This window comes from Tachypleus tridentatus, chromosome 12 (genome assembly GCF_004210375.1).
Source record: "Tachypleus tridentatus isolate NWPU-2018 chromosome 12, ASM421037v1, whole genome shotgun sequence".
NCBI classification, from domain to species: Eukaryota; Metazoa; Arthropoda; class Merostomata; order Xiphosura; family Limulidae; genus Tachypleus; species Tachypleus tridentatus.
Genome location: NC_134836.1, coordinates 114,320,325 through 114,347,983, shown reverse-complemented (window position 1 = coordinate 114,347,983; position 27,659 = coordinate 114,320,325). Strand labels below are relative to the sequence as shown.

Genomic DNA, 27,659 nt, shown 5'->3' with positions numbered 1-27,659 from the left:
GATGCTTCAGTATTTTTCACATTGTGTGAACTCTTCATGTTCATTGTGGATCATAGATTTATGTTGATGTTTCAACATTTTTTCAGAATGTTCTCTTCATTAGCGTTGTAGAACATAAACTTGTGCTTGTATCTTTATATATTTCAGATTGTGTGTTTTTTGTTACAGCCATCCTTCTTCTGAAACATATTACACGTAAAACGACAACTTTTTTTTTTGAAAGATATGTTATTGAACATTATATGTAATAACTACGGCACTGGTTAACACAATAGAAATATTTAATTAAAATTTTCAAAAGACAAAAACAGTTATAGTTCTTTCGTATTTCTAAGATTCCTTCAAAAACGTTGTAAATATTATATAAAATATCCGAAATAACTACACATTTTTTATAAACCAATACGGAGTAACGCGACATCTAGTGACATATGTTAAAACTATTACAATTGAGCAACATATTCCACCTTTCCCCAAAATGGCTCAGCGTTAAGTCAATGGAGTTGTAATGGTAAACACTAGGTTTCGATACCTGTGGTGAACACAGCGCAGATAGCCAGTTGTGTAGCTTTGCGCTCAACAACAAACAAAAAATTTAAAATATGGCGGCGAAAGCTAACATTAATCAAATAAATCTGGGAGCCATTCAGTTTGTCTCTGTGACACTATATACGAATATAGGTGGCGTTACTGAATGAGAGAAAATGCTACGTACCGGAAGCCTAGGAGTGAAGACGTTGAGAAACAAGCAGTCCTCACCTCCTGTCTGCATCCCTCTTGGATCAACCTGTGGACAACTGGATCTGTATTCTGTGGCGTCGAGTGTGTCGCTCCAGCCTGGGTGTCGGACGGAAGCCTAAATCCAAGTTTAATAAACATTTAATAGTTTAAAATGCTGAAGATGAATTTATAAGAGTTTATGTTCAGGAAATAAAGAGAGCGATAATATTAGGGCTTGTGACATCTATTCTTCCTCTGACAAAAATAGACATTTGTGAAAGATGCACTTTAACAGTGGACAAAAAACAAACACCAATAAATGAGTGAATAAAAGATACCATTTCCGAGCTTCAGTGACCGACAACGTTAATGAGGCAGAACAGAAGAACATACTATAGAAACACAACTTTTATAAAACGTATCAAGTTTTAGATAGGAAATGTGTTTAAAAATATTCCTTCATTTTCTTAGGTTCCCCGAAGAGTCCTGCGTGTGTTATACCAAATTAAACATCTGTGTCTTACCTCTATTAATTTTTTAGGAATTGCATAAAGTTTATTGAGAAGTTATTTCTCATCGTTGTGTTTTTCTACTGTTTGTAATTCGTGACATAGATGGTTTTGGTCTTATTTGAAAGTTTAGGATTGCTTACACTTAACTCTCTTGCGCGTTTATTTAGTCTGTAGACAGCACAAGTCTCTTGTGTTGTGAAGTTCTTAAGTGCATATTAACCTCAGCTTTTATGATCTTTAGTTCTGGTATCTGTATTTAACATCTGGTCCTTGTACTGTAAGGTTCTAAAGTTTGTAGATAACATAAGTCCTTGTCTTGTGAAGCTATAGTATCTATACTTAACATCTGGTCCTTGTACTGTAAGGTTCTAAAGTTTGTAGATAACATAAGTCCTTGTCTTGTGAAGCTATAGTATCTATACTTAACATCTGGTCCTTGTACTGTAAGGTTCTAAAGTTTGTAGATAACATAAGTCCTTGTCTTGTGAAGCTATAGTATCTATACTTAACATCTGGTCCTTGTACTGTAAGGTTCTAAAGTTTATAGATAACATAAGTCCTTGTCTTGTGAAGCTATAGTATCTATACTTAACATCTGGTCCTTGTACTGTAAGGTTCTAAAGTTTGTAGATAACATAAGTCCTTGTCTTGTGAAGCTATAGTATCTATACTTAACATCTGGTCCTTGTACTGTAAGGTTCTAAAGTTTGTAGATAACATAAGTCCTTGTCTTGTGAAGCTATAGTATCTATACTTAACATCTGGTCCTTGTACTGTAAGGTTCTAAAGTTTGTAGATAACATAAGTCCTTGTCTTGTGAAGCTATAGTATCTATACTTAACATCTGGTCCTTGTACTGTAAGGTTCTAAAGTTTGTAGATAACATAAGTCCTTGTCTTGTGAAGCTATAGTATCTATACTTAACATCTGGTCCTTGTACTGTAAGGTTCTAAAGTTTATAGATAACATAAGTCCTTGTCTTGTGAAGCTATAGTATCTATACTTAACATCTGGTCCTTGTACTGTAAGGTTCTAAAGTTTGTAGATAACATAAGTCCTTGTCTTGTGAAGCTATAGTATCTATACTTAACATCTGGTCCTTGTACTGTAAGGTTCTAAAGTTTGTAGATAACATAAGTCCTTGTCTTGTGAAGCTATAGTATCTATACTTAACATCTGGTCCTTGTACTGTAAAATTCTAAAGTTTGTAGGAAATATCGGATCCTTGTGTTGTAAATTTGTGTAATCTATAGAAAACACTGTTACACGTGTCGTGAAGTTCAATAGTGGGATTGACCGTAGCATTATAACGACCAACGGCTGAAAGGGCGAGCATGTTTGGTGTGACGGGGATTTAAACCCGCGACCCTCAAATTACGAGTCCAGCGTTCTAACCACCTGGCCATACCGGGCCCTGTCAAAGTCAGAACAATCCTGTTTAACTTCTTAACGAGAAATAAAGTGGGTTTATTTGATTGTGTTGTAAGAATCAACAGGGAAACAACGTGGTGCATGACCCGACAAGTCCTGCTTGAAACAGGTTACATTTTGTACGACCGACGGATGAATTTTTTTGCCGTTGTATTTTATTTGTATTTCGCGACGTAAATGAGAGTTTTGAAAGAAAAGACATAATGTTCAGTTTCACAGAGTAGTTGCTATTTGTGCATTTCATTTTTCGTACGCACATACGAGCGCACGCGCAACTGGATCAGAGGTAACCTTGTACTCTCACTACTTATCACGTTTAAAATTATATTTCAACACACACATACACACACAAGATTTTACTTATGTGTTCTATGCTCTTAATATATATTGCTGGTGTTTTCTGTCAGAACGTAGTAATACAAACTTTAGGAGACACCAGACAAAACCCGATGTATGAAGATGTTTAGAAACACAACGTGACTCAGTGGCCCGCTCTTTCGATTCGTAATCGAGTAGCTGCGAATTCGAAACTGGCTCGTGTCATACCGTCGTGTCTTTGGGGAGTTAGTTAACATGCGATGGATTGGCGCCCTCTCTATGGGTGGTGGTGAATGAGTTACCATTGTCATCCGCTTGTATCGTTTGAATCCGGATTTCCAAAACGCTTGCTCTACGGATTTAATCTTTAAAAAAAATAAAACATCTTATATACGGTATTTATGTGCAAATTCAGAAACGTTTATCTGCAAGGTTTGTCATTGGAGTACATAATATATATGTATGTATGTTAGTGAAAATACATTTTAATAAAGTTAAACAGTAAAATAAGTAAAATCAGAAGGAAGCACTGCGTTAAAAACAGCAGATCCAAACTCAAAAACAATAACAAATTAAACAAAAAGCTGCATCAATTATAATCCCACATTGTAACTTGTACCCTGGGATCTACCTATAATCCCACATTGTAACTTGTACCCAGGGATCTAATTATAATCCCACATTGTAACTTGTACCCTGGTATCTAACTATAATCCCACATTGTAACTTGTACCCTTGGATCTAACTATAATCCCACGTTGTAACTTGTACCCTTGGATCTAACTATAATCCCACATTGTAACTTGTATCCTGGGATTTTTTCAGTTGATGCAACGTTTCTTTGTTTAATTTGCTTTTGTTTCGTCTTGTTTTTGAGTTAAAATTACAAATTAAGTATATGTAAATGGTTGGTGTTTTGTTTTCTTTAGCGCGGAGTTACACAGAGGAATATGAGATCTTTGTTTATCGTGAGAAACTACTATCGTAACTCCATAACTTTAGGACTGAGTCACTAGAGAAAATCTTCAAGAGTAGTAGTAGATACAAAAGTACAGGACTAGAATAATGTTGATGTTTGGAAATCTTTCAAAAATTATTTTTGTTTTGAAAACAAGAATCTAATCACTGCAATTACATCTCTGGTTATGATATGTGAGACCTGCCTTCTTCATCCTACATCAGCACATGTGAATGTTTGTGGGATTAAATTCTAAGCTGTCTCAAGGCCTGAAGTCTGTGGTCTCGTTTATTAAATTTGTAGTCCAATTAAACTATACCAGTGGGCCCTACATGGCCACGGGGGTAAAGGCGTTCGACTCGTAATCTGAGGATCGCGGGTTCGAATCCCCGTCACACCAAACATGCTCGCCCTTTCAGCCGTGGGGTCGTTATAATGTGACGATCAATACCACTATTCGTTTGTAAAAGAGCAGCCTAAAAGTCGATGGTGGGTAGTGGTGACAAGCTGTTTTCCCTCTGGTCTTACACTGTTAAATTAGGGACAGCTGGCGCATATGTCCCTCTAGTAGCTTTGCGCGAAATTCAAAAATCAAACAAACTATACCAGAATAATTTTGTTCAAATACACAGTTTGAAAGCGACCAATGTCTCAGTTGAATCCGTGATTATGAAACGTTCACAGCTATCTCAACTAGTGGATGAAATTACAGTAAAGTATTTTTTATATTTTATGTACCATTAAAAGACAAATATCTGCGAATGAACTTTCATTTATTTCTTCCACTTCTTAGAAAGGATAATCTTTGTATAGAAGATATTTTTTTCACGAAAAAGTAAAATAACAAAAAGTATATGAAAACTAAAATAAAGCAATGGTCCCTCTCGGTCAAAACGTTTGAGTTTCCTAGAAACTGCTTATCAGCCGCAAAATCTCTTTGACTTTTCTGAATCGTGTTTGTTTCTGTTTTTTAACCCTTTAACATAATTGAATCCATTATGTTCTTTTTAGATATGGTACATCGTCTGTTGTTTTCCGGGTCTGTAAAAACTTTCCGGGTAACTGATTTTATTAGGTACCTTATATCGGTTACGATGAGTTTTATTTGTTTCTTTGTTTCTGGAATTTTGCACCAAGCTACCAGGGGGCTATCTGCGCTAATTTAGAAGTGATAGGCTAAACAAAAGGCTACTATCATGTTCCAAGTAATCATTTGTACGATTATTAATTTTGGAGAATCTTCCTGCCCTGGCTGATTTGTTTTTCGGTTATCATTAACAAAAAAAAACACACAAAAAATTCAATTTCGTAAGCCCCCCGCTAGTACAGCGGTATGTCTTCGGATTTACAACGCTAACATCAGGGGTTCGATTCCCCTCGGTGGGCTCAGCAAATAGCCCGATGTGGCTTTGCTATAAGAGAACACACAAACACAGAGTAACTCTTTTTAAAGCCCGGCATGGCCCAACGTGTTGAGGCGTGTGACTCGTGATCTGAGGGTCGCGGGTTCGCATCCCGCTCGCACCAAACATGACCGCACTTTCAGCCGTGGGGTTGTTATAACGTGACGATAAATCCCACTATTCGTTGGTAAAAGAGTAGCCCAAAAGTTGGCGGTGGGTGGTGATAACTAGCTGCCTTCCCTCTAGTCTTACACTACTAAATTAGGGACAGCTAGCACAGATAGCCCTCGTGTAGCTTTGTGCGAAATTCAAAGAACAAACAACAAACAAACTGTCACTGTAAAACAACAGAAAGTTATAGCTGAAGTCTCTTCTGAAACGTGTTTGATGTGTTATGATATTTCACAAGATCATACTTGTGTTGTCCAGTTAAATGTTTTTCTTCCTTGTTTTCTTAAAACAACAAATTCATCAAAAACACTTTATTAAATAGATTTATAAACTGAATATTCAGTAAGGATAATTCATGTAGATTCCACTTCCAAACGTCGCTATTGTTCTGTTAGTTACCTGATTCTTGATGGTTTAAAACGTATCACTGGACAAGACATCTGTAGCGATTCTTAAATTTTATAAGAGTGAACATTTAACTTGGCTGTTAATGTGTGTATGGATGTGTATATATATATATGTGTGTGTGTGTATGTTTTCATATGTATATGTTTGTATATGTGTGTGTTTGTTTTCATATGTATATGTTTGTATATGTGTGTGTGTATGTATGTGTATGTTTGTATATGTATATTGTGTATGTTTCTATGAGTGTGTATGTATATGTGTGTGTTTGTATATGTATGTGTTTGTATGTGTGTTTATCTATACGTATGTATGAGTGTTTTGTGTGTAAACTGTAAAAATCAGGCCAAAAAACTTAACAGGAAACAAAACACAAAGAAAATGTTACAAATCATAGTGTGGACAGCTATAATGTGTATTTGGGTTTTGGGGTGTCTACGGAAATGTAAAACGGTAGGTGTACACAGTATAAGGATTTAAACCGAATTCTAGCAGGTCAAAGGTCAAAAATAAAAACCAACAGAATATAGCACTGAACCCACCCACACGTATGTGTATATATATATCCTATTTTTCAGAGTCGGCAGTGTTATGAAAAAGGAAAAATAAAAAATGGAGAGACAAAGAAGTAATGACAATGCAAATCCATTCAAAACGTTGGTCAGTTTGTAAGAAACTAATGAATCCTAGTTATTCAGGTTAATATTAATAACACCATATCAGAATATAATAACATGGAGTATTCCAAGCAACGTTCTTAAACTGTTCTAACTTTCCCGCTGTTCTGCTTTGAACTTAATGTTTAGAGTTCACATAAGTATATATACCATAGGTTTGTCTGTGCGTGTGTCTTGCTGTTAAAGTATTAAAATAATTTCGTTTCCCTGACTTACGTATACCAACAGGTAAAGGTGAGTTCACGGACTCGCAGTACTAAAATCTGGGTTTCGATTCCCCGTGGTGAACAAAGCGTTAGATAGATTAAATGGGAGTTGTTGAATAAAAAATACAACAGCCTTTTAATATACACGCTATCCTTAATTTCTGAAGTAAAATAAAGGGGGGAATTGTAAAGGTAACTTGTAATCATAATTTACTCAACTACTGTTTCAGGTTCCGGAATGTTATTTTTAGATTGGTTTAATTACCAATAATCGCGTTTAGTGTTTCAAACATGATAACATTCTCAAGTATAGCAAAGTCACTTCCATCACGGAACCTTACTAAAAGCAGGCCTTATGACTTGTAAGTCCTACTGGGATACAGAATTTGCGTGATTTGGAAAGAAATTTAAGGTTATTACATGTTTTTTTATTATTATTATCACGTTAAGTTGAAATAAGTGTTTTGTAGTATCCGGAAGGGAAACTTTCTATCTTGTGGTTTTTTTTTTTCTATAACATTTATCTGGTTATCCGTCTTATCTCTCAGTGCCTTTCCTATTCAGTAATCTACCTGTTTACCAGGACAACTACAGCTGTCTCTTCATAAAAGTAATATTTGCTCTTTTCGACGAGTCCTTCAAAAAACCCACATTTCGTGTATTTGGGTGGTTATTTCAACATCGTATTACTGCTCAACTTTCACGCTTGGCAACAGTTCCGTGGGTTTTCCACTACTCTGATATAAGTAACAACAGTAGGCCTTGTTCACGGTCTTGAGAAGGAAAAGGCACGTAACATAGGGAAAAGTTTCTTCAAAGACTAAGCAACAAACAGGTAATAAACCAAAAAAAAAAAAGGAAGAAAGAGAGAATAATAAAAATCTGACAAGTTTCTTTAACAAAAATGAAAATGGTTAATTTTGGGGATAACAAAAAGTATCCGCATGTTTAACTTTTTTAATTAAAATAGTTATAAAACGTTTGTAAGTCAACAGTTGTTATTTAAAATTCCCGTTTATATAACATCAATTTTCTCAGACGAAATATCTTGCCGACCGATACGATAAATGAACTGTAACTGGTTACATCCCCCCCCCCGTGACCCAGGGGTAACCCTGAAGGTTATACCGTTAAAAGTCGTGTTTCAAAACCTGCAGCGGGCAGAGCACTGATAACTCACTGTATAGATTTGTGCCTGACAACAAACAAGTTAACAAACATGATATAGAGAGGTTAAAACCGGATTCCTACAAAAAAACCCACAAAGGGTGCTTATACAATCGCACTTTTCGTTTTGTTCTTAAAATGGTGGTTCGAAAAAAAAAAAACACGCCAGTTTTGCTACAGCTTCGTAGATAGGTAAAACAAGTAAATTCACAGAATTCTTTTTCTGTGTTATTAAAACAGATTGATATGAAATAAAACAATTTTTCGGAGATGAAACAGAAAGTGTGAAACAGACATTGAAACATCTAATTATCTTCTTCCAACTTCGTTCTACTTTACAAAACGATACACACTTTTTATACGTTTTATATCTAAAAAACAAACACTGGATTTTGAAGTTTAATTAATCGTTTTGCACTAAACCATGTGTAATTTCAGGAAATACGCAATATTGGACAAAATGATTTGTTTCAAGATAACATTCTAGAATAATTTAATAAATATATATAATCTATGTGTTTATGTTCCAGATTATCAAGAATCTACAAGTTATTAAATAACCGCACTTAAGTAATAATAAGAAAGGTTTTATAACCACTTGTTTTAAGTTTTATCAGCTTCACTAGTAATTCAGTGAAGTTTAAGGATATACACAGTTATATGAAATATCATTTTTAGCTATGACGATTGATATAAACTAACTGTATAAACAAATCCATAGCTTTTATATGTAAATATAGATTATGACTGAAATAGTGAAACCAATGGCATTAGATTGGCTTAACTACACGAATTCAGTTTGAACTATTTTCACTCCGCTCTCCCAGTGAAACAAACGGATGACTGCGGACCGATACTGCTAGAAACAGGGGTTGTGCTTAACAACAAATAACAACTTTTCACTCTGTAAAACTATTTTTAATTCCTTTATAAGCAACATCAAACAGCACAGCTCGTATAGTAATTTATAATAATCACAGAACACAAACAACGACGCCAAAGAAGATTCCTTACTATACTGAAGGCGAAAGAACAATTATTACAACACCATAGAGCATGGCCAACGAAGTAATTGTTGCATAAACAGGACGAAAATGCAGGTATTGTAACACCATAGAGCATGGTCAACGAAGTAATAGTAGCATAAACAGGACAAAAATGCAGGTATTGTAACACCATAGAGCATGGTCAACGAAGTAATAGTAGCATAAACAGGACAAAAATGCCGGTATTACAACACCATAGAGCATGGCCAACGAAGTAATAGTAGCATAAACAGGACGAAAATGCAGGTATTGTAACACCATAGAGCATGGTCAGTGTACAAGAAATCAGGATCAAAGGAACAATGTAATAGCCATAGAACAATTAGAAACAAAGTGCAGTACTTATATCACATTAAATCATGAACAATGTAATATCTGTATAAAAATCAGTACTTATATCACATTAGATCAGAAACAATGTAATATCTGTATAAAATCAGTACTTATATCACATTAAATCAGAACAATGTAATATCTGTATAAAATCAGTACTTATATCACATTAGATCAGAAACAATGTAATATCTGTATAAAAATCAGTACTTATATCACATTAGATCAGAAACAATGTAATATCTGTATAAAATCAGTACTTATATCACATTAGATCAGAAACAATGTAATATCTGTATAAAATCAGTACTTATATCACATTAGATCAGAAACAATGTAATATCTGTATAAAATCAGTACTTATATCACATTAGATCAGAACAATGTAATATCTGTATAAAATCAGTACTTATATCACATTAGATCAGAAACAATGTAATATCTGTATAAAAATCAGTACTTATATCACATTAGATCAGAAACAATGTAATATCTGTATAAAAATCAGTACTTATATCACATTAGATCAGAAACAATGTAATATCTGTATAAAAATCAGTACTTATATCACATTAGATCAGAAACAATGTAATATCTGTATAAAAATCAGTACTTATATCACATTAGATCAGAAACAATGTAATATCTGTATAAAAATCAGTACTTATATCACATTAGATCAGAAACAATGTAGTATCTGTAGAAAAATCAGTACTTATATCACATTAGATCAGAAACAATGTAATATATATAAAAAACGAGGAACCAAGAATAGTACTTACAACACCTTAGATCATGAACAATGTAATATCTGTAGAAAAATCAGTACTTACATTAGCTTAGATCATGAACAATGTAATACATGTAGAAAAATCAGGAACAAAAATCATTACTTATATTACCTGAGATCATGAATAATGCAATATCTGTAGAAAAATTATGAACAATGAGCAGTACTTACCATACCTTAGGTCATGAACAATGTGATATATATATAAAAAAATGAGGAACCAAGAATAGTACTTACAACACCTAAGATTATGAACAATGTGATATCTGTAGAAAAATCACGAACAAAAGCAGTACTTACAACACTTAGATCATGAACAATGTAATATCTATAAAAATCGGGAACAAAGAATAGTACTTACAACACCTTAGATCATGAACAATGTAATATATACATAAATTATGAATAAAAAGGAGCATTACTTATAACACATTAGATCAAAACAATGTAATATCTGTAGAAAAATTAGGAACAAAGAGCAGTACTTACAACACCTTAGATCAAAACAATGTAATATCTAAGAAAAATCAGGAACAATGAGCAGTACTTATATTACCTTAGATCATGAACAATGTAATACCTGTAGAAACATTATGAACAAAGAGTAGTACTTACAACATCTTAGATCATGAACAATGTAATATATATAAAAAATTAGGAACAAAAAATAGTACTTACAACACCTTACATAAAACTATGTAATACCTGTAAAAAATTAGGAATAAAGAATAGTACTTACAACACTTTAAATCATGAACAATGTAAGATCTATGGAAAAATTAGGAATAAAGAACAACACTTACAACACCTTAGATCATGAACAATGTAATATCTGCAGAAAAGCCAGGAGCAAAGAGTAGTACTTATATCACCTTAGATCAGGTACAATATAATATCTGTAGAAAAATCTCGAAGAAAGAACGGAACTTATATTACCTTAGATCATGAACAATGTAATATCTGTAGAAAAATCAGGAACAAAGAATAGTACTTACAACACTTAGATCATAAGTAATGTAATACCTATAAAAATCAGGAACAAAGACTAGTACTTGCAACACCTTAGATCATGAACAATGTAATATATTTAAACATAAGGAACAAAGAATAGTACTTACAACACTTAGATCATGAAAATTGTAATATCTATGAAAAAATTGAGAAACAAAAAGCAGCATTTACAACACCTTAGATCATGAACAATGTAATATATATAAAAATTAGGAACAAAGAGCATTACTTACAACACTTTAGATCAAAACAATGTAATATCTATAGAAAAATCAAGAACAAAGAGCAGTACTTATATGACTTTAGATCATGGACAATGTAATATCTGTTGAAAAATCGTAAACAAAGTGCAGTACTTACAACACCTTAGATCATGAACAATGTGATATCTATGGAAAAATTAGGAACAAAGAACAGCACTTACAACGCCTTAGATCATAAACAGTGTAATATCAGTAGAGAAATCAGGAACAAGGAATAGAACTTACATCACTTTAGAACATGAACAATGTACTATCTATAGAAAAATCAGGAACAAAGTGCAGTACTTATAACACCTTATTTCAAAACAATGTTATATCTATAAAAAATAATGAACAAAGAGCAGTACGTGTAACACCTTAGACCATGAACAATGTAATTATTGAGACCTGCATTGTAACATGGATCAGATAACAATTATTAAATTTATATAATATTTCGCTTTTTTTCTACTTCTTCATTTTCTGTCATCACTCCAACCTAGAGTGTATAAAAGTTTAGTTAATAAAGGTAATGCAAAAACCCCGAACCAAAGATTCTGCAAACGCATAGGTTTATTTTGAGACGAGAGAGAGAAACCTACCTTGAATCTAAATGGACCAATTGGAGCCGTAGCATAGGGAATCCCTAGAAACCCATGGATCCGTCGGTTACTCTTGGTCTGTAACAATCTACCACGAATGTGTCCTTGAGGAAGCATCAGTTCTGAGGAGTCAAATCTTTGGCAAGATGTCCAGCTGAGGAATAAAACGCCGATGAAGCCAAAGTGCGTTAATAAAAACATTGATTGCATTGTTTTGTGGTTGAACCGGTATTCCTACCACTCTAAATATGCGCATATCCTAAAGGTTATTTCTAACTTTTCGCTGTCTGACCTCTAGACCCTGGTCCAGTAAAGGTCGAACAGTCACTGAATGACCTGGTAACTTTTCGAAAATGTCGCAGGTTCAATTAAACATGCATCCCTTCTAACTTACCAAATGTGTGTGTGTATATATATCACGTCATCAGATTTCCTTACTGAAACTGGTCAACGGTTAAAGTGAAGAATCAACATCCGAAAAAAAAAATTTCTTATATTATTTACACCATTGTCGTTGTTTACAGTTCCTGACCTCGAAACGTAAGTCCGAAACTTACTACAGTCCGTAGAACATTCTGAGGTTTAAACATTTATTAAAGCATCGACTTTCAGGGATTGTGAGGAAGGTATAGAAGTGACAAGACCAGTAATAGATGAAACGTTTTAATAAAATGCAGACTCTACAAGTACATCAGTACGCCATCGGAAATGATGGTGTTCACAATGGTGCGATTGTGTGCTTTACCGGGAACACTGATATATAGCTAGGTAGTGGTAACACAGGATACACACCTTTTGACTTTCCAAATCACTACCGGCCGCTTCCTCTTTGGAACTGACGCCTTTTGCCGCCCATAATGTATTAATGTCCTTCACTCACGCATACATTTGTGTGTTTAGGCGAAATATATGCGTATTTGCCAAACGGTTTTGTTCGATGCGATAAACTAATTCTAAGGGTAAACACGTTGCGTAGATGATATGCGGTATATTGTGGTTATTAGGTTGTGAAAGTGGGTAACTAGAAAATTAAATACAAAAACCAAAATCAAACCGCTTTCAGTTACAGACGTGTGAATAACAGTAATACGTGTTTGTAACATTGTTGAAAAATAACCAAGAGCATTCCAGTTACGTATTGTCACTCAGTTATGACTTTATCTCCTGTCATCCAGGCATATTTGTTAATGGTCATTTTCGCCAGCTCGTGTAATCTCATGAAAACGTATTTGCATTGTTGATATGTGTACATAGAAGGTCTATAACCTTTTCTCTCACTCACTCTATTCTTATATATATAAAACAGTGTACGGTAAATAATACAAGGGATCGTACAATGACCGATTTGCCACATGTACGGCATCACTTTTATAAGTGATTTTGTTTATACGGTAGTCATAGAAACACTAAACTCTGTGATCCTACTTTGTAAATATGTAAAGTTTTAAAATTTAATAAAATAAAATAAATGCTAATAAAAACACATTTCGTAACTGATATTTTTAAAGAATGAATTTAATATTTAAACAATAGACACCCAAAGGAACTGGTAATGTTCACATTCCTTATATCACCTCTTATAAATCACAAAGAAACCCGGAAACGACTGTCAGCTAATAATATTATAAACAAATCTACAGTAACTATTAAACCTGGAAATGACTGTCAGCTAATAATCTTATAAACAAATTTACAGTAACTATTAAACTTGGAAACGACTGTCAGCTAATAATGTTATAAACAAATCTACAGTAGCTCTTAAACCTGGAAGCGACTGTCAGCTAATAATATTATAAACAAATCTACAGTAACTCTTAAACCTGGAAGCGACTGTCAGCTAATAATCTTATAAACATATCTACAGTAACTCTTAAACCTGGAAGCGACTGTCAGCTAATAATCTTATAAACAAAGCTACAGTAACTATTAAACCTGGAAACGACTGTCAACTAATAATGTTATAAACAAATCTATAGTAACTATTAAACCTGGAAACGACTGTCAGCTGAAAACCTTAACAAATTAAGAGTGATTCTTTACTATTTTTGTTTAGCATGAGGCTTCACAATGAGTTGTTGGTGCTGTGCCTATCACGAAGATCGAGTCTCGATTTAGTTCCCAATATTACCGCTCAGCCACCAGGTGGGGTGGGGGGGACGTAAAAATTATATATAATATGTAAAAACACTAATATTTATGAAACAAGTGAAAGTCTTTTAAGAATTCCAGATTTCTGACATAATATGGTAAAACTTACGCACTTATAAAGCTACAGTCCCGAGTTAATATCGTGCGAATACCCCAATGTGTAATATCGTGCAAATACCCCAATGTGAATCTTGATGTTAAAACATAAAAGAAATACACACGTGTCTCAGTGAGAAAAATGTATCATTTTTCGCATCCACTTTTACGTTCCAGACTTTAAAAATATGTTATAACCGAAAATTGATTAATTGTACTGATGTTGAAATAAAGTAGCTTTATGAAACAGGACGTGTTTTCTGAAGATCGTTTTTCTTCAAGGGTTACGTAACTCATCTTCAGTTGATTGATTACAGAACTGACCTTCACACGCAGCTGGCCTAGCGTTTCTAATACTAACGTTCTGAAACCGCCCATTATTTCATAGTTATTTCTCTAACTGTTGATTTCCATAGTGTTATTTTTTTGTGTAAACTTCTTCGGTAAATTGTTTTAATAAAAAAAATGTATTTACAAAATCCAAAAAGGAAGCTTAACCTCTTCGTCCGTACTTCCCGGATGCTTGGAAGGACGGGCAGAATAAGGACACGTGATTACAGTTTTATATACACGGAATATATATATATATAAACTGAATGTTTATCGTTAAAATTTCTGCCTAGTGTTGATTAATGATTTTTTTTTGTCATATAAAGGTAAACAAAATTGAAAAGCTTCGTTATTCGTATAATGTGTTCCACATTATCGTTCAATAAGAGTATTGAGAAACACATGTTGTAAAACCGAAACCAAAACAATACCATCTACTGTCTTTTTCATATGTGTATATAGTAACCTAATATTATCTATAATACTATGATCATGCGATTATTCCAGTGTTTAACTTTAGGACACGATTTTATTAGATTAAAGCAACACATTTTCACATATTAGTGGTGTCTGCATGCATAGATATTTCAAAGTCACGTTTCTAATTATCGCAAGAAAACACTCTTGAAATTATACTGAGGTGACCAATTAATACGATATTTAGTCACGTGAACAGCTAGAACATTAATTTTAAAACTTATCCAAATTTTCAAAAGTTTAATTCAGCTCGACTAATTCTAAGAGATTTTTAAATGAGCGTAAGGCCCGGCATGACCAGGTAGTTAAGGTGTTCAACTCATAATCTGAGAGTCACGAGTTTGAATCTCCTTCACACCAAACATGCTCGATTTTTGGGGACGTTATAAAGTTACGGTCAATCTCACTATTCGTTGGTAAGAGAGTAGCCCAAGAGTTGGCGTTGGGTGGTAATGACTAGCTACCTTCCCTATACTCTTACACTGATAAATTAGGAACTGCTAGCACAGATGGCTCACGTATAGCTTTGCGCGAAATTTAAAACAAACAAACAAACAAAATATATAGCCCCTTCTTTACGTCTAAGATCTGTAGGCCCGCTTTGCCATGTGGTTAGGGCGCTCGACTCGAACTTTGAGGGTCGCAGATTCGAATTCCCGTCACACCAAACATGCTCGCCCTTTCAGCCGTGGTGGCGTTATAAAACGACGGTCAATCCCACTATTCGTTGATAAAAGAGTTGGCGTTGGGTGGTGATGACTAGCTGCCTTCCCTCTAGTCTTACACTCCTAAATTATGGATGACTAGTACAGATAGACCTCGTGTAGCTTTGCAGGAAATTCAAATCAAACCAATGAATGAACATGTGTCAAGATAATGCCACCTGTTCAACAAATTATTGTATTACCAACCAGCCTTAACATATAAATAAGTCATACACAAGTTTCCTATATTCAGAGAAAAGAAACTAATACTTTTCTCACAGACTCACAATGTGATTACTATTTGTTCAAAGATTATTTGGAAAAGAAATGGCAGTAACTAGTAGTTTAAGTGACTTAACACGTGTATTATTAAGATGAACGTTTTTTATAAACCAATAGTTTTTAAGTTAATAAAGACATATTATTACGAAAAATCTGCTTGAAAGTACCAGTAGTTTTAAGTGACTCTCTTTGAAAGAATGGACATGTATAATATTACATTGTGTGTGCTTGAAAAAAAACACTAGTTTTAAGTGACTCTCCTTGAAAAAATGGACATGTATAATGTCACAATGTGTGTGTTTGAAAGAACCAATAGTTTTAAGTGGGTAAACACGTATATTGTCACAATGAATGTCTTTACAAGAACCAGTAGTTTCAAACAGTTGGACATGCATACTGTCACGATGTACGTGTTTGAGCAACTTCTTGATATTTGGTTGAAAATCTGTTTTACTTACAAAGAACTCGGTTCAAATATATTCCCAACATGATTTACATTTATCGTGACGTCTGTTCAGTAAGTGTTCTGGCAGTTTTTTGTTTTCAATAAAATCAACCAGGCTTCACAGACTGTAGTGAATTACAACATTCTCTTATATATATATATATTTATTTATTGGTTTAGTTTCTGATATATGGAATCACTTAAAATTCTTGGTCTTAATTTAAAAGTTGTTACTTAACTTGCAGTCAAAGTGATGTGATATGGGGAGTTGCTTTATTGCAAAGCTGAAAATCGTTTTGCTTTTTTATGTGACCACTGAAACGAAACGATTCGCTTATCTTGTCATGTGTTATAATTCTAGGGTGACTTTTTATATTGGTTATTCTGTTTACTTTTGACTTTTTTAAAGAAACGTTTTTCTCTTTCCTTTTGTAAATCTTGGTAATCCTGTTTCATTTTGACCATTATAAATATTTTCTTTATAAATCTTGGTAATCCTGTTTCATTTTGACCATTATAAATATTTTATTTATAAATATTGGTCATAATGTTTCATTTTGACCATTGTCAAGAAATATTTTTATAAATGTTGGTAATCCTGTTTCATTTTGGTCATTAAAAAAAACATTCTTTTTATAATTTTGACCATTCCAAAAAAACACTTTTTGTTTTAGTTTTTTTTATAAATTTTGGCCATCCTGTTTCATTTTGGCCATTGTAATGAAACGTTTTTTTTTGCTTTGTTTACTTCACCGTGGGTTTGCTCCTAAACTCCTAAGGATCTTGGAACTCGAGTAGTTTACTGTAACCCAGAGTAACGATAATATTAAAGGTTGTCCAGTTCACTCCAATCTACAGTGCTGAGGATTCTGGATTGTGATCACCAACCTCACTCTGGAATATTGACGATCTTGGAATCAACTTATTCCCATGCACCCCCTTCCCCCTTAAAACACACACATACACTCTCACAATAAAACGGAAGACGTTTTCTTTCTCTAGCCGTGACAGATCCTTATAAAACCTGACGATGTGTGAATCTCTATTTTTACTTTCTTTTTATCTTCTGTTTTCTCTTAAACAAAAACCACTCTAAGATTCAGACCAGCTTTAGGAAAAAATATTTATTTTTCTCAGAAATCTCAACCCAAAATTTTGTTTCTTTTTACCATTTTCTGAAATTATTTTTCTGTCTTTTGATTGGTGGGAGTTATCGATCATCATGTGAACACCACGAGGATTCCGTTACATACTTTCCTTTTTTGATATGGAAGTATTTCAGCTATTCTGCTCTTCCTTGGAAGAGGTCAAATAACCTTTCAAGATGGAGTCACTGTGGAGGAAGACCGTAGTTAACGACTACCTATTGGTTATAAAGATAACAGTGTGGTTCCATTTGACTTAATCTGACCAATCGTGAACAGACTCGTTATTCTTTTCATAATTCCCTGCACTTAATATTTGAGATAATCGACTTGGGTATTGTTGAATTAAAGAATGATAAATTACATGTTTGTATATATTATTATGAAAGTGTTGAAACGTTCTTCTTTCACACGGCATGGTCAGGTGGTTAGGGCCCTCCACTCGTAATTCGAACGCGGGTTCGAATCCCCATCTCATTAAACATGCTCGCTCTTTCAATCGTGAGGGCATTATAATGTGACGGTCAATCCCACTATTAATTGGTAAGAGAGTAGCCAAGTAGTTGGCGATGGGTGATGATCACTAGCTACCTTCCTTCTAGTCTTATTTGATACGGTTAGCGCAGATAGCCCTCATGTAGCTTTGCGCGAAATTTAAAAACAAATAGACAAGCTTTCTTTTTTAATTACTCAAATCTCTTATTTGATTCTCCTTGTTTTAAGTATTAGTTTAAGCCAGCATGATATAAAGCTAATATAACAAAACATTATAATTTTTTTCTTAGTAATAAGTTGTATTTCGTATAATTTTTAACTGACTGGTATTTTCCAGAGTACATTACGATTCCTGAGAAAATAACAATAACAACATTAACTACCTTTTCAAAGTGGACAACCTTGCATTACCTTGCAATGATAGATAAAGCAAATATCTTGATAATGTACACCAACTACCCCAGGCCCCCAACAATAGTTCAACATGCCATATATCATGACACTATTCTAACCACCAGTAAACAACAATATCAACATCTAATGCATTCTGATAATATTATAACCACCAGTCAACAACAATATCAACATCTAATGTATTATGATAATATTATAACCACCACCAAACAACATCAACATCTCATGCATCATGATACTATTCTAACCACTAACCAAACAACAATATCAACATCTCATGCATCATGATAATATTCTCACCACTAACCAAACAACAATATTAACATCTCATGCATCATGATAATATTCTAACCAATAACCAAACAACAATATCAACATCTCATGCATCATGATAATATTCTAACCACTAACCAAACAACAATATCAACATCTCATGCATCATGATAATATTCTAACCACTAACCAAACAACAATATCAACATTTCATGCATCATGATAATATTCTAACCACTAACCAAACAACAATATCAACATTTCATGCATCATGATAATATTCTAACCACTAACCAAACACCAATATCAACATCTCATGCATCAAGATGATATTGTAACCACTAACCAAACAACAATATTAACATCTCATGCATCATGATAATATACTAACCACTAACCAAATGACAATATCAACATCTCATGCATCATGATAATATTCTAACCACTAACCAAACAACAATATCAACATCTCATGCATCATGATAATATTCTAACCACTAACCAAACAACAATATCAACATCTCATGCATCATGATAATATTCTAACCACTAACCAAACAACAATATCAACATCTCATGCATCATGATAATATTCTAACCACTAACCAAACAACAATATCAACATCTCGTGCATCATGATAATATTCTAACCACTAACCAAACAACAATATCAACATCTCGTGCATCATGATAATATTCTAACCACTAACCAAACAACAATATCAACATCTCATGCATCATGATAATATTCTAACCACTAACCAAACAACAATATTAACATCTCATGCATCATGATAATATTCTAACCACTAACCAAACAACAATATCATCATCTCATGAATCATGATAATATTCTAACCACTAACCAAACAACAATATCAACATTTCATGCATCATGATAATATTCTAACCACTAACCAAACACCAATATCAACATCTCATGCATCAAGATAATATTCTAACCACTAACCAAACAACAATATCAACATTTCATGCATCATGATAATATTCTAACCAATAACCAAAGGACAATATCAACATCTCATGCATGATGATAATATTATAACCACTAACCAAACAACAATATCAACATCTCATGCATCATGATAATATTCTAACCACTAACCAAACAACAATATTGGCATCTCATGCATCATGATAACATACTAACCACTAACCAAAAAACAATATCAACATCTATTGCATCATGATAATATTCTAACCACTAACCAAACAACAATATCAACATCTCATGCATCATGATAATATTCTAACCACTAACCAAACAACAATATCAACATCTCGTGCATCATGATAATATTCTAACCACTAACCAAACAACAATATTAACATCTCATGCATCATGATAATATTCTAACCACCAACCAAACAAGAATATCAACATTTCATGCATCATGATAATATTCTAACCACTAACCAAACAACAATATCAACATCTCATGCATCATGATAATATTCTAACTACCACCAAACAACAATATTAACATCTCATGCATCATGATAATATTCTAACCACTAATCAAACAATATCAACATCTCATGCATCATGATAATATTCTAACCACTAACCAAACAAGAATATCAACATTTCATGCATCATGATAATATTCTAACCACTAACCAAACAACAATATTAACATCTCATGCATCATGATAATATTCTAACCACTAACCAAACAACAATATTAACATCTCATGCATCATGATAATATTCTAACCACTAATCAAACAACATCAACATCTCATGCATCATGATAATATTCCAACCACTAACCAAACAAGAATTTCAACATTTCATGCATCATGATAATATTCTAACCACTAACCAAACAACAATATTAACATCTCATGCATCATGATAATATTCTAACCACTAACCAAACAACAATATTAACATCTCATGCATCATGATAATATTCTAACCACTAATCAAACAACAATATCAACATCTCATGCATCATGATAATATTCTAACCACTAACCAAACAAGAATATCAACATTTCATGCATCATGATAATATTCTAACCACTAACCAAATAACAATATTAACATCTCATGCATCATGATAATATTCTAACCACTAACCAAACAACAATATCAACATCTCGTGCATCATGATAATATTCTAACCACTAACCAAACAACAATATCAACATCTCGTGCATCATGATAATATTCTAACCACTAACCAAACAACAATATTAACATCTCATGCATCATGATAATATTCTAACCACTAACCAAACAACAATATCAACATCTCATGCATCATGATAATATTCTAACCACTAACCAAACAACAATATCAACATCTCATGCATCATGATAATATTCTAACCACTAACCAAACAACAATATCATCATCTCATGAATCATGATAATATTCTAACCACTAACCAAACAACAATATCAACATTTCATGCATCATGATAATATTCTAACCACTAACCAAACACCAATATCAACACCTCATGCATCAAGATAATATTCTAACCACTAACCAAACAACAATATCAACATTTCATGCATCATGATAATATTCTAACCAATAACCAAAGGACAATATCAACATCTCATGCATGATGATAATATTATAACCACTAACCAAACAACAATATCAACATCTCATGCATCATGATAATATTCTAACCACTAACCAAACAACAATATCATCATCTCATGAATCATGATAATATTCTAACCACTAACCAAACAACAATATCAACATTTCATGCATCATGATAATATTCTAACCACTAACCAAACACCAATATCAACACCTCATGCATCAAGATAATATTCTAAACCACCAACCAAACAACAATATCAACATTTCATGCATCATGATAATATTCTAACCAATAACCAAGGGACAATATCAACATCTCATGCATGATGATAATATTATAACCACTAACCAAACAACAATATCAACATCTCATGCATCATGATAATATTCTAACCACTAACCAAACAACAATATTAACATCTCATGCATCATGATAATATACTAACCACTAACTAAAGGGACAATATCAACATCTCATGCATCATGATAATATTCTAACCACTAACCAAACAACAATATCAACATCTCATGCATCATGATAATATTCTAACCACTAACCAAACAACAATATCAACATCTCATGCATCATGATAATATTCTAACCACTAACCAAACAACAATATTAACATCTCATGCATCATGATAATATTCTAACCACCAACCAAACAAGGAATATCAACATTTCATGCATCATGATAATATTCTAACCACTAACCAAACAACAATATCAACATCTCATGCATCATGATAATATTCTAACTACCACCAAACAACAATATTAACATCTCATGCATCATGATAATATTCTAACCACTAATCAAACAATATCAACATCTCATGCATCATGATAATATTCTAACCACTAACCAAACAAGAATATCAACATCTCATGCATCATGATAATATTCTAACCACTAACCAAACAACAATATTAACATCTCATGCATCATGATAATATTCTAACCACTAATCAAACAACAATATCAACATCTCATGCATCATGATAATATTCTAACCACTAACCAAACAAGAATATCAACATTTCATGCATCATGATAATATTCTAACCACTAACCAAACAACAATATTAACATCTCATGCATCATGATAATATTCTAACCACTAACCAAACAACAATATTAACATCTCATGCATCATGATAATATTCTAACCACTAACCAAACAAGAATATCATCATCTCATGAATCATGATAATATTCTAACCACTAACCAAACAACAATATCAACATTTCATGCATCATGATAATATTCTAACCACTAACCAAACACCAATATCAACATCTCATGCATCAAGATAATATTCTAACCACTAACCAAACAACAATATCAACATTTCATGCATCATGATAATATTCTAACCAATAACCAAAGGACAATATCAACATCTCATGCATGATGATAATATTATAACCGACTGTCATGTGACTCTTGTTACAGAAACCAAAATTCATGAATTATGTAAACAAACTCAATCAACTGAAATGCTGTTTACTCATCGTATACCGGATCTGTTTTTGTAGGATCCCCGAATTATTTCTGTTTCAGGAGTAAATAAAACCAAAATTAAGAGCAAGAAATTTTCGTCTCTTGCTTTTTAAGTTCACATGTCAGAGTGCATAATTCTTCTCGTGATTCATGGCAAGCGCACATTTTACTGACCTTATGACAGTACAAACTGCATCATTAAACGTACCTTATGTGACGTTATTTTAGTGTCTACTGACTGACAGACAGACAACATATTACTGTCTACTAGCGCAAGTGGTTGTATAGGTGAACCCTCAAGGCTGCCTTTGGCCCCCTTTAGGGAAAATTAGGTTCTAAGCTAAACATATTCAGGTCATTAGCATTACCTTTCATCTTTTACTCGATGTTAGCAACATGTATTCTAACCCGATTATACTTCTAAAGTACGCTTAGTATTCTGTTTGAATACATGTAGCTGAACCTAGCATGAAAAAATTAGCTAATTCACTACATTTTACCTTCTATTTAGACATCCATACCTGTTCTTTAGTTAAAAGTTTACTTATATAAAATATTATTTTTTTTATTTTGTTAGTGAAGACGATATAATAAAACAAATTGTTGAGATGAAATTGCCTTCTCAAGCAGTAATCTTGAGGGCTTTTAGCTAAAGCCTGGGGATCGATCCCTGTGATGAACGAAGTACCACAGATAACTCATTGCACAGTTTTGCATTTAACAACAAACAAGCCTAATATAATTATGTATGTTTGGCACTTTATTTCGATCAAATATCTCATCGTACAGGTTTGCACTGAACAACACATAAATCTAAAATAACCTGGCAGGATAACTTAGTCTAATCAACAGTAAATTAACCATAAGCACGTGTTCTCATTTATCTCCAAGACTCACAGCACATACAATAATAATCAACTAATATTTACAATCCAAAATAACATCACATCTTTTAACGATATCCTCAAAAATAAGAAATAAATAAACACATTATTAGTACAGTAAGTGTGATGAACATTACAATATGAGTGTAGTTTAAATTGACTCAGTATAAGCTAGCAGCTGTCAATGTTTAAACGGACCCAGTATAAGCTGACAGCTATCAATGTTTAAATTGACCCAGAATAAGTTGGCAGTAGTTAATGTTTAAACTGACCCAGAATAAGTTGGCAGTAGTTAATGTTTAAATTAACCCAGAATAAGTTAGCAGTAGTTAATGTTTAAATTAACCCAGAATAAGTTGGCAGTAGTTAATGTTTAAACTGACCCAGAATAAGTTGGCAGTAGTTGATGTTTAAATTAACCCAGAATAAGTTGGCAGTAGTTGATGTCTAAATTAACCCAGAATAAGTTGGCAGTAGTTGATATAAAAATTGACCCAGAATAAGTTGGCAGAAGTTAATGTTTAAACTGACGCAGAATAAGTTGGCAGTAGTTAATGTTTAAACCGAACCAGAATAAGTTGGCAGCAGTTAATGTCTAAATTAACCCAGAATAAGTTAGAAGTAGTTAATGTTTAAATTAACCCAGAATAACTTGGCAGTAGTTGATGTTTAAATTGACCCAGAATAAGTTGGCAGTAGTCAATGTTTAAACTGACCCAGAATAAGTTGGCAGTAGTTGATGTTTAAATTAACCCAGAATAAGTTAGCAGTAGTTAATGTTTAAATTAACCCAGAGTAAGTTGGCAGTTGTCGATGTTTAAATTAACCCAGAATAAGTTGACAGTAGTTGATGTTTAAATTAACCCAGAATAAGTTGGCAGTAGTTGATGTTTAAATTAACCCAGAATAATTTGGCAGTAGTTGATGTTTAAATTATCCCAGAATAAGTTGGCAGGTGTCGATGTTTAAATTAACCCAGAATAAGTTAGAAGTAGTTAATGTTTAAATTAACCCAGAATAAGTTAGAAGTAGTTAATGTTTAAATTAACCCAGAATAAGTTGGCAGTAGTTGATGTTTAAATTGACCCAGAATAAGTTGGCAGTAGTTGATGTTTAAACTGACCCAGAATAAGTTGGCAGTAGTTGATGTTTAAATTAACCCAGAATAAGTTGGCAGCAGTTAATGTCTAAATTAACCCAGAATAAGTTAGAAGTAGTTAATGTTTAAATTAACCCAGAATAACTTGGCAGTAGTTGATGTTTAAATTGACCCAGAATAAGTTGGCAGTAGTCAATGTTTAAACTGACCCAGAATAAGTTGGCAGTAGTTGATGTTTAAATTAACCCAGAATAAGTTAGCAGTAGTTAATGTTTAAATTAACCCAGAGTAAGTTGGCAGTTGTCGATGTTTAAATTAACCCAGAATAAGTTGACAGTAGTTGATGTTTAAATTAACCCAGAATAAGTTGGCAGTAGTTGATGTTTAAATTGACCCAGAATAAGTTGGCAGTAGTTGATGTTTAAATTAACCCAGAATAAGTTGGCAGTAGTTGATGTTTAAATTGACCCAGAATAAGTTGGCAGTAGTTGATGTTTAAATTAACCCAGAATAAGTTGGCAGTAGTTGATGTTTAAATTGACCCAGAATAAGTTGGCAGTAGTCATTGTTTAAACTGACCCAGAATAAGTTGGCAGTAGTTGATGTTTAAATTAACCCAGAATAAGTTGGCAGTAGTTAATGTTTAAATTAACCCAGAGTAAGTTGGCAGTAGTTGATGTTTAAACTGACCCAGAATAAGTTGGCAGTAGTTGATGTTTAAATTAACCCAGAATAAGTTGGCAGTAGTTAATGTTTAAACTGACCCAGAATAAGTTGGCAGTAGTTAATGTTTAAACTGAACCAGAATAAGTTGGCAGCAGTTAATGTCTAAATTAACCCAGAATAAGTTGGCAGTAGTTGATGTTTAAATTATCCCAGAATAAGTTGGCAGTAGTTGATGTTTAAATTAACCCAGAATATGTTGGCAGTAGTAGATGTTTAAATTAACCCAGAATAAGTTGGCAGTAGTCAATGTTTAAACTGACCCAGAATAAGTTGGCAGTAGTTGATGTTTAAATTAACCCAGAATAAGTTGACAGTAGTTAATGTTTAAATTAACCCAGAATAAGTTGGCAGTAGTTAATGTTTAAATTAACCCAGAGTAAGTTGGCAGGTGTCGATGTTTAAATTAACCCAGAATAACTTAGCAGTAGTTAATGTTTAAATTAACCCAGAATATGGTGGCAGTAGTTGATGTTTAAATTAACCCAGAATAAGTTGGCAGTAGTCATTGTTTAAATTAACCACTAACCAAACAACAATATCATCATCTCATGAATCATGATAATATTCTAACCACTAACCAAACAACAATATCAACATTTCATGCATCATGATAATATTCTAACCACTAACCAAACACCAATATCAACATCTCATGCATCAAGATAATATTCTAACCACTAACCAAACAACAATATCAACATTTCATGCATCATGATAATATTCTAACCAATAACCAAAGGACAATATCAACATCTCATGCATGATGATAATATTATAACCACTAACCAAACAACAATATCAACATCTCATGCATCATGATAATATTCTAACCACTAACCAAACAACAATATTAGCATCTCATGCATCATGATAACATACTAACCACTAACCAAAAAACAATATCAACATCTATTGCATCATGATAATATTCTAACCACTAACCAAACAACAATATCAACATCTCATGCATCATGATAATATTCTAAACCACTAACCAAACAACAATATCAACATCTCGTGCATCATGATAATATTCTAACCACTAACCAAACAACAATATAACATCTCATGCATCATGATAATATTCTAACCACCAACCAAACAAGAATATCAACATTTCATGCATCATGATAATATTCTAACCACTAACCAAACAACAATATCAACATCTCATGCATCATGATAATATTCTAACTACCACCAAACAACAATATTAACATCTCATGCATCATGATAATATTCTAACCACTAATCAAACAATATCAACATCTCATGCATCATGATAATATTCTAACCACTAACCAAACAAGAATATCAACATTTCATGCATCATGATAATATTCTAACCACTAACCAAACAACAATATTAACATCTCATGCATCATGATAATATTCTAACCACTAACCAAACAACAATATTAACATCTCATGCATCATGATAATATTCTAACCACTAATCAAACAACATCAACATCTCATGCATCATGATAATATTCCAACCACTAACCAAACAAGAATTTCAGCATTTCATGCATCATGATAATATTCTAACCACTAACCAAACAACAATATTAACATCTCATGCATCATGATAATATTCTAACCACTAACCAAACAACAGTATATTAACATCTCATGCATCATGATAATATTCTAACCACTAATCAAACAACAATATCAACATCTCATGCATCATGATAATATTCTAACCACTAACCAAACAAGAATATCAACATTTCATGCATCATGATAATATTCTAACCACTAACCAAATAACAATATTAACATCTCATGCATCATGATAATATTCTAACCACTAACCAAACAACAATATCAACATCTCGTGCATCATGATAATATTCTAACCACTAACCAAACAACAATATCAACATCTCGTGCATCATGATAATATTCTAACCACTAACCAAACAACAATATTAACATCTCATGCATCATGATAATATTCTAACCACTAACCAAACAACAATATCAACATCTCATGCATCATGATAATATTCTAACCACTAACCAAACAACAATATCAACATCTCA

The 27,659-nt window shown here is 33.0% G+C and overlaps 1 protein-coding gene across 3 annotated transcripts in view; it reads right to left on the bottom strand.

Annotated features, from left to right (window-relative positions):
• Nucleotides 1-12,899, bottom strand: part of LOC143234401 (cocaine esterase-like) — a 34,365-nt gene extending 21,466 nt beyond the window's left edge. Inside the window, exons 1-3 of one of the 3 annotated variants that reach the window (XM_076471754.1) lie at nt 12,785-12,899; nt 11,993-12,146; nt 716-856 (exon numbers count right to left, since the gene is read on the bottom strand). In XM_076471754.1, the coding sequence (XP_076327869.1) occupies nt 716-856; nt 11,993-12,109 (258 nt within the window). In that variant the 5' untranslated portion in view covers nt 12,110-12,146; nt 12,785-12,899. Of the gene's footprint in view, nt 1-715; nt 857-11,992 lie in introns of all 3 variants that reach the window. The other 2 variants (XM_076471753.1, XM_076471752.1) reach the window with 2 other exon arrangements.
• Nucleotides 12,900-27,659: the final 14,760 nt, after the last annotated feature.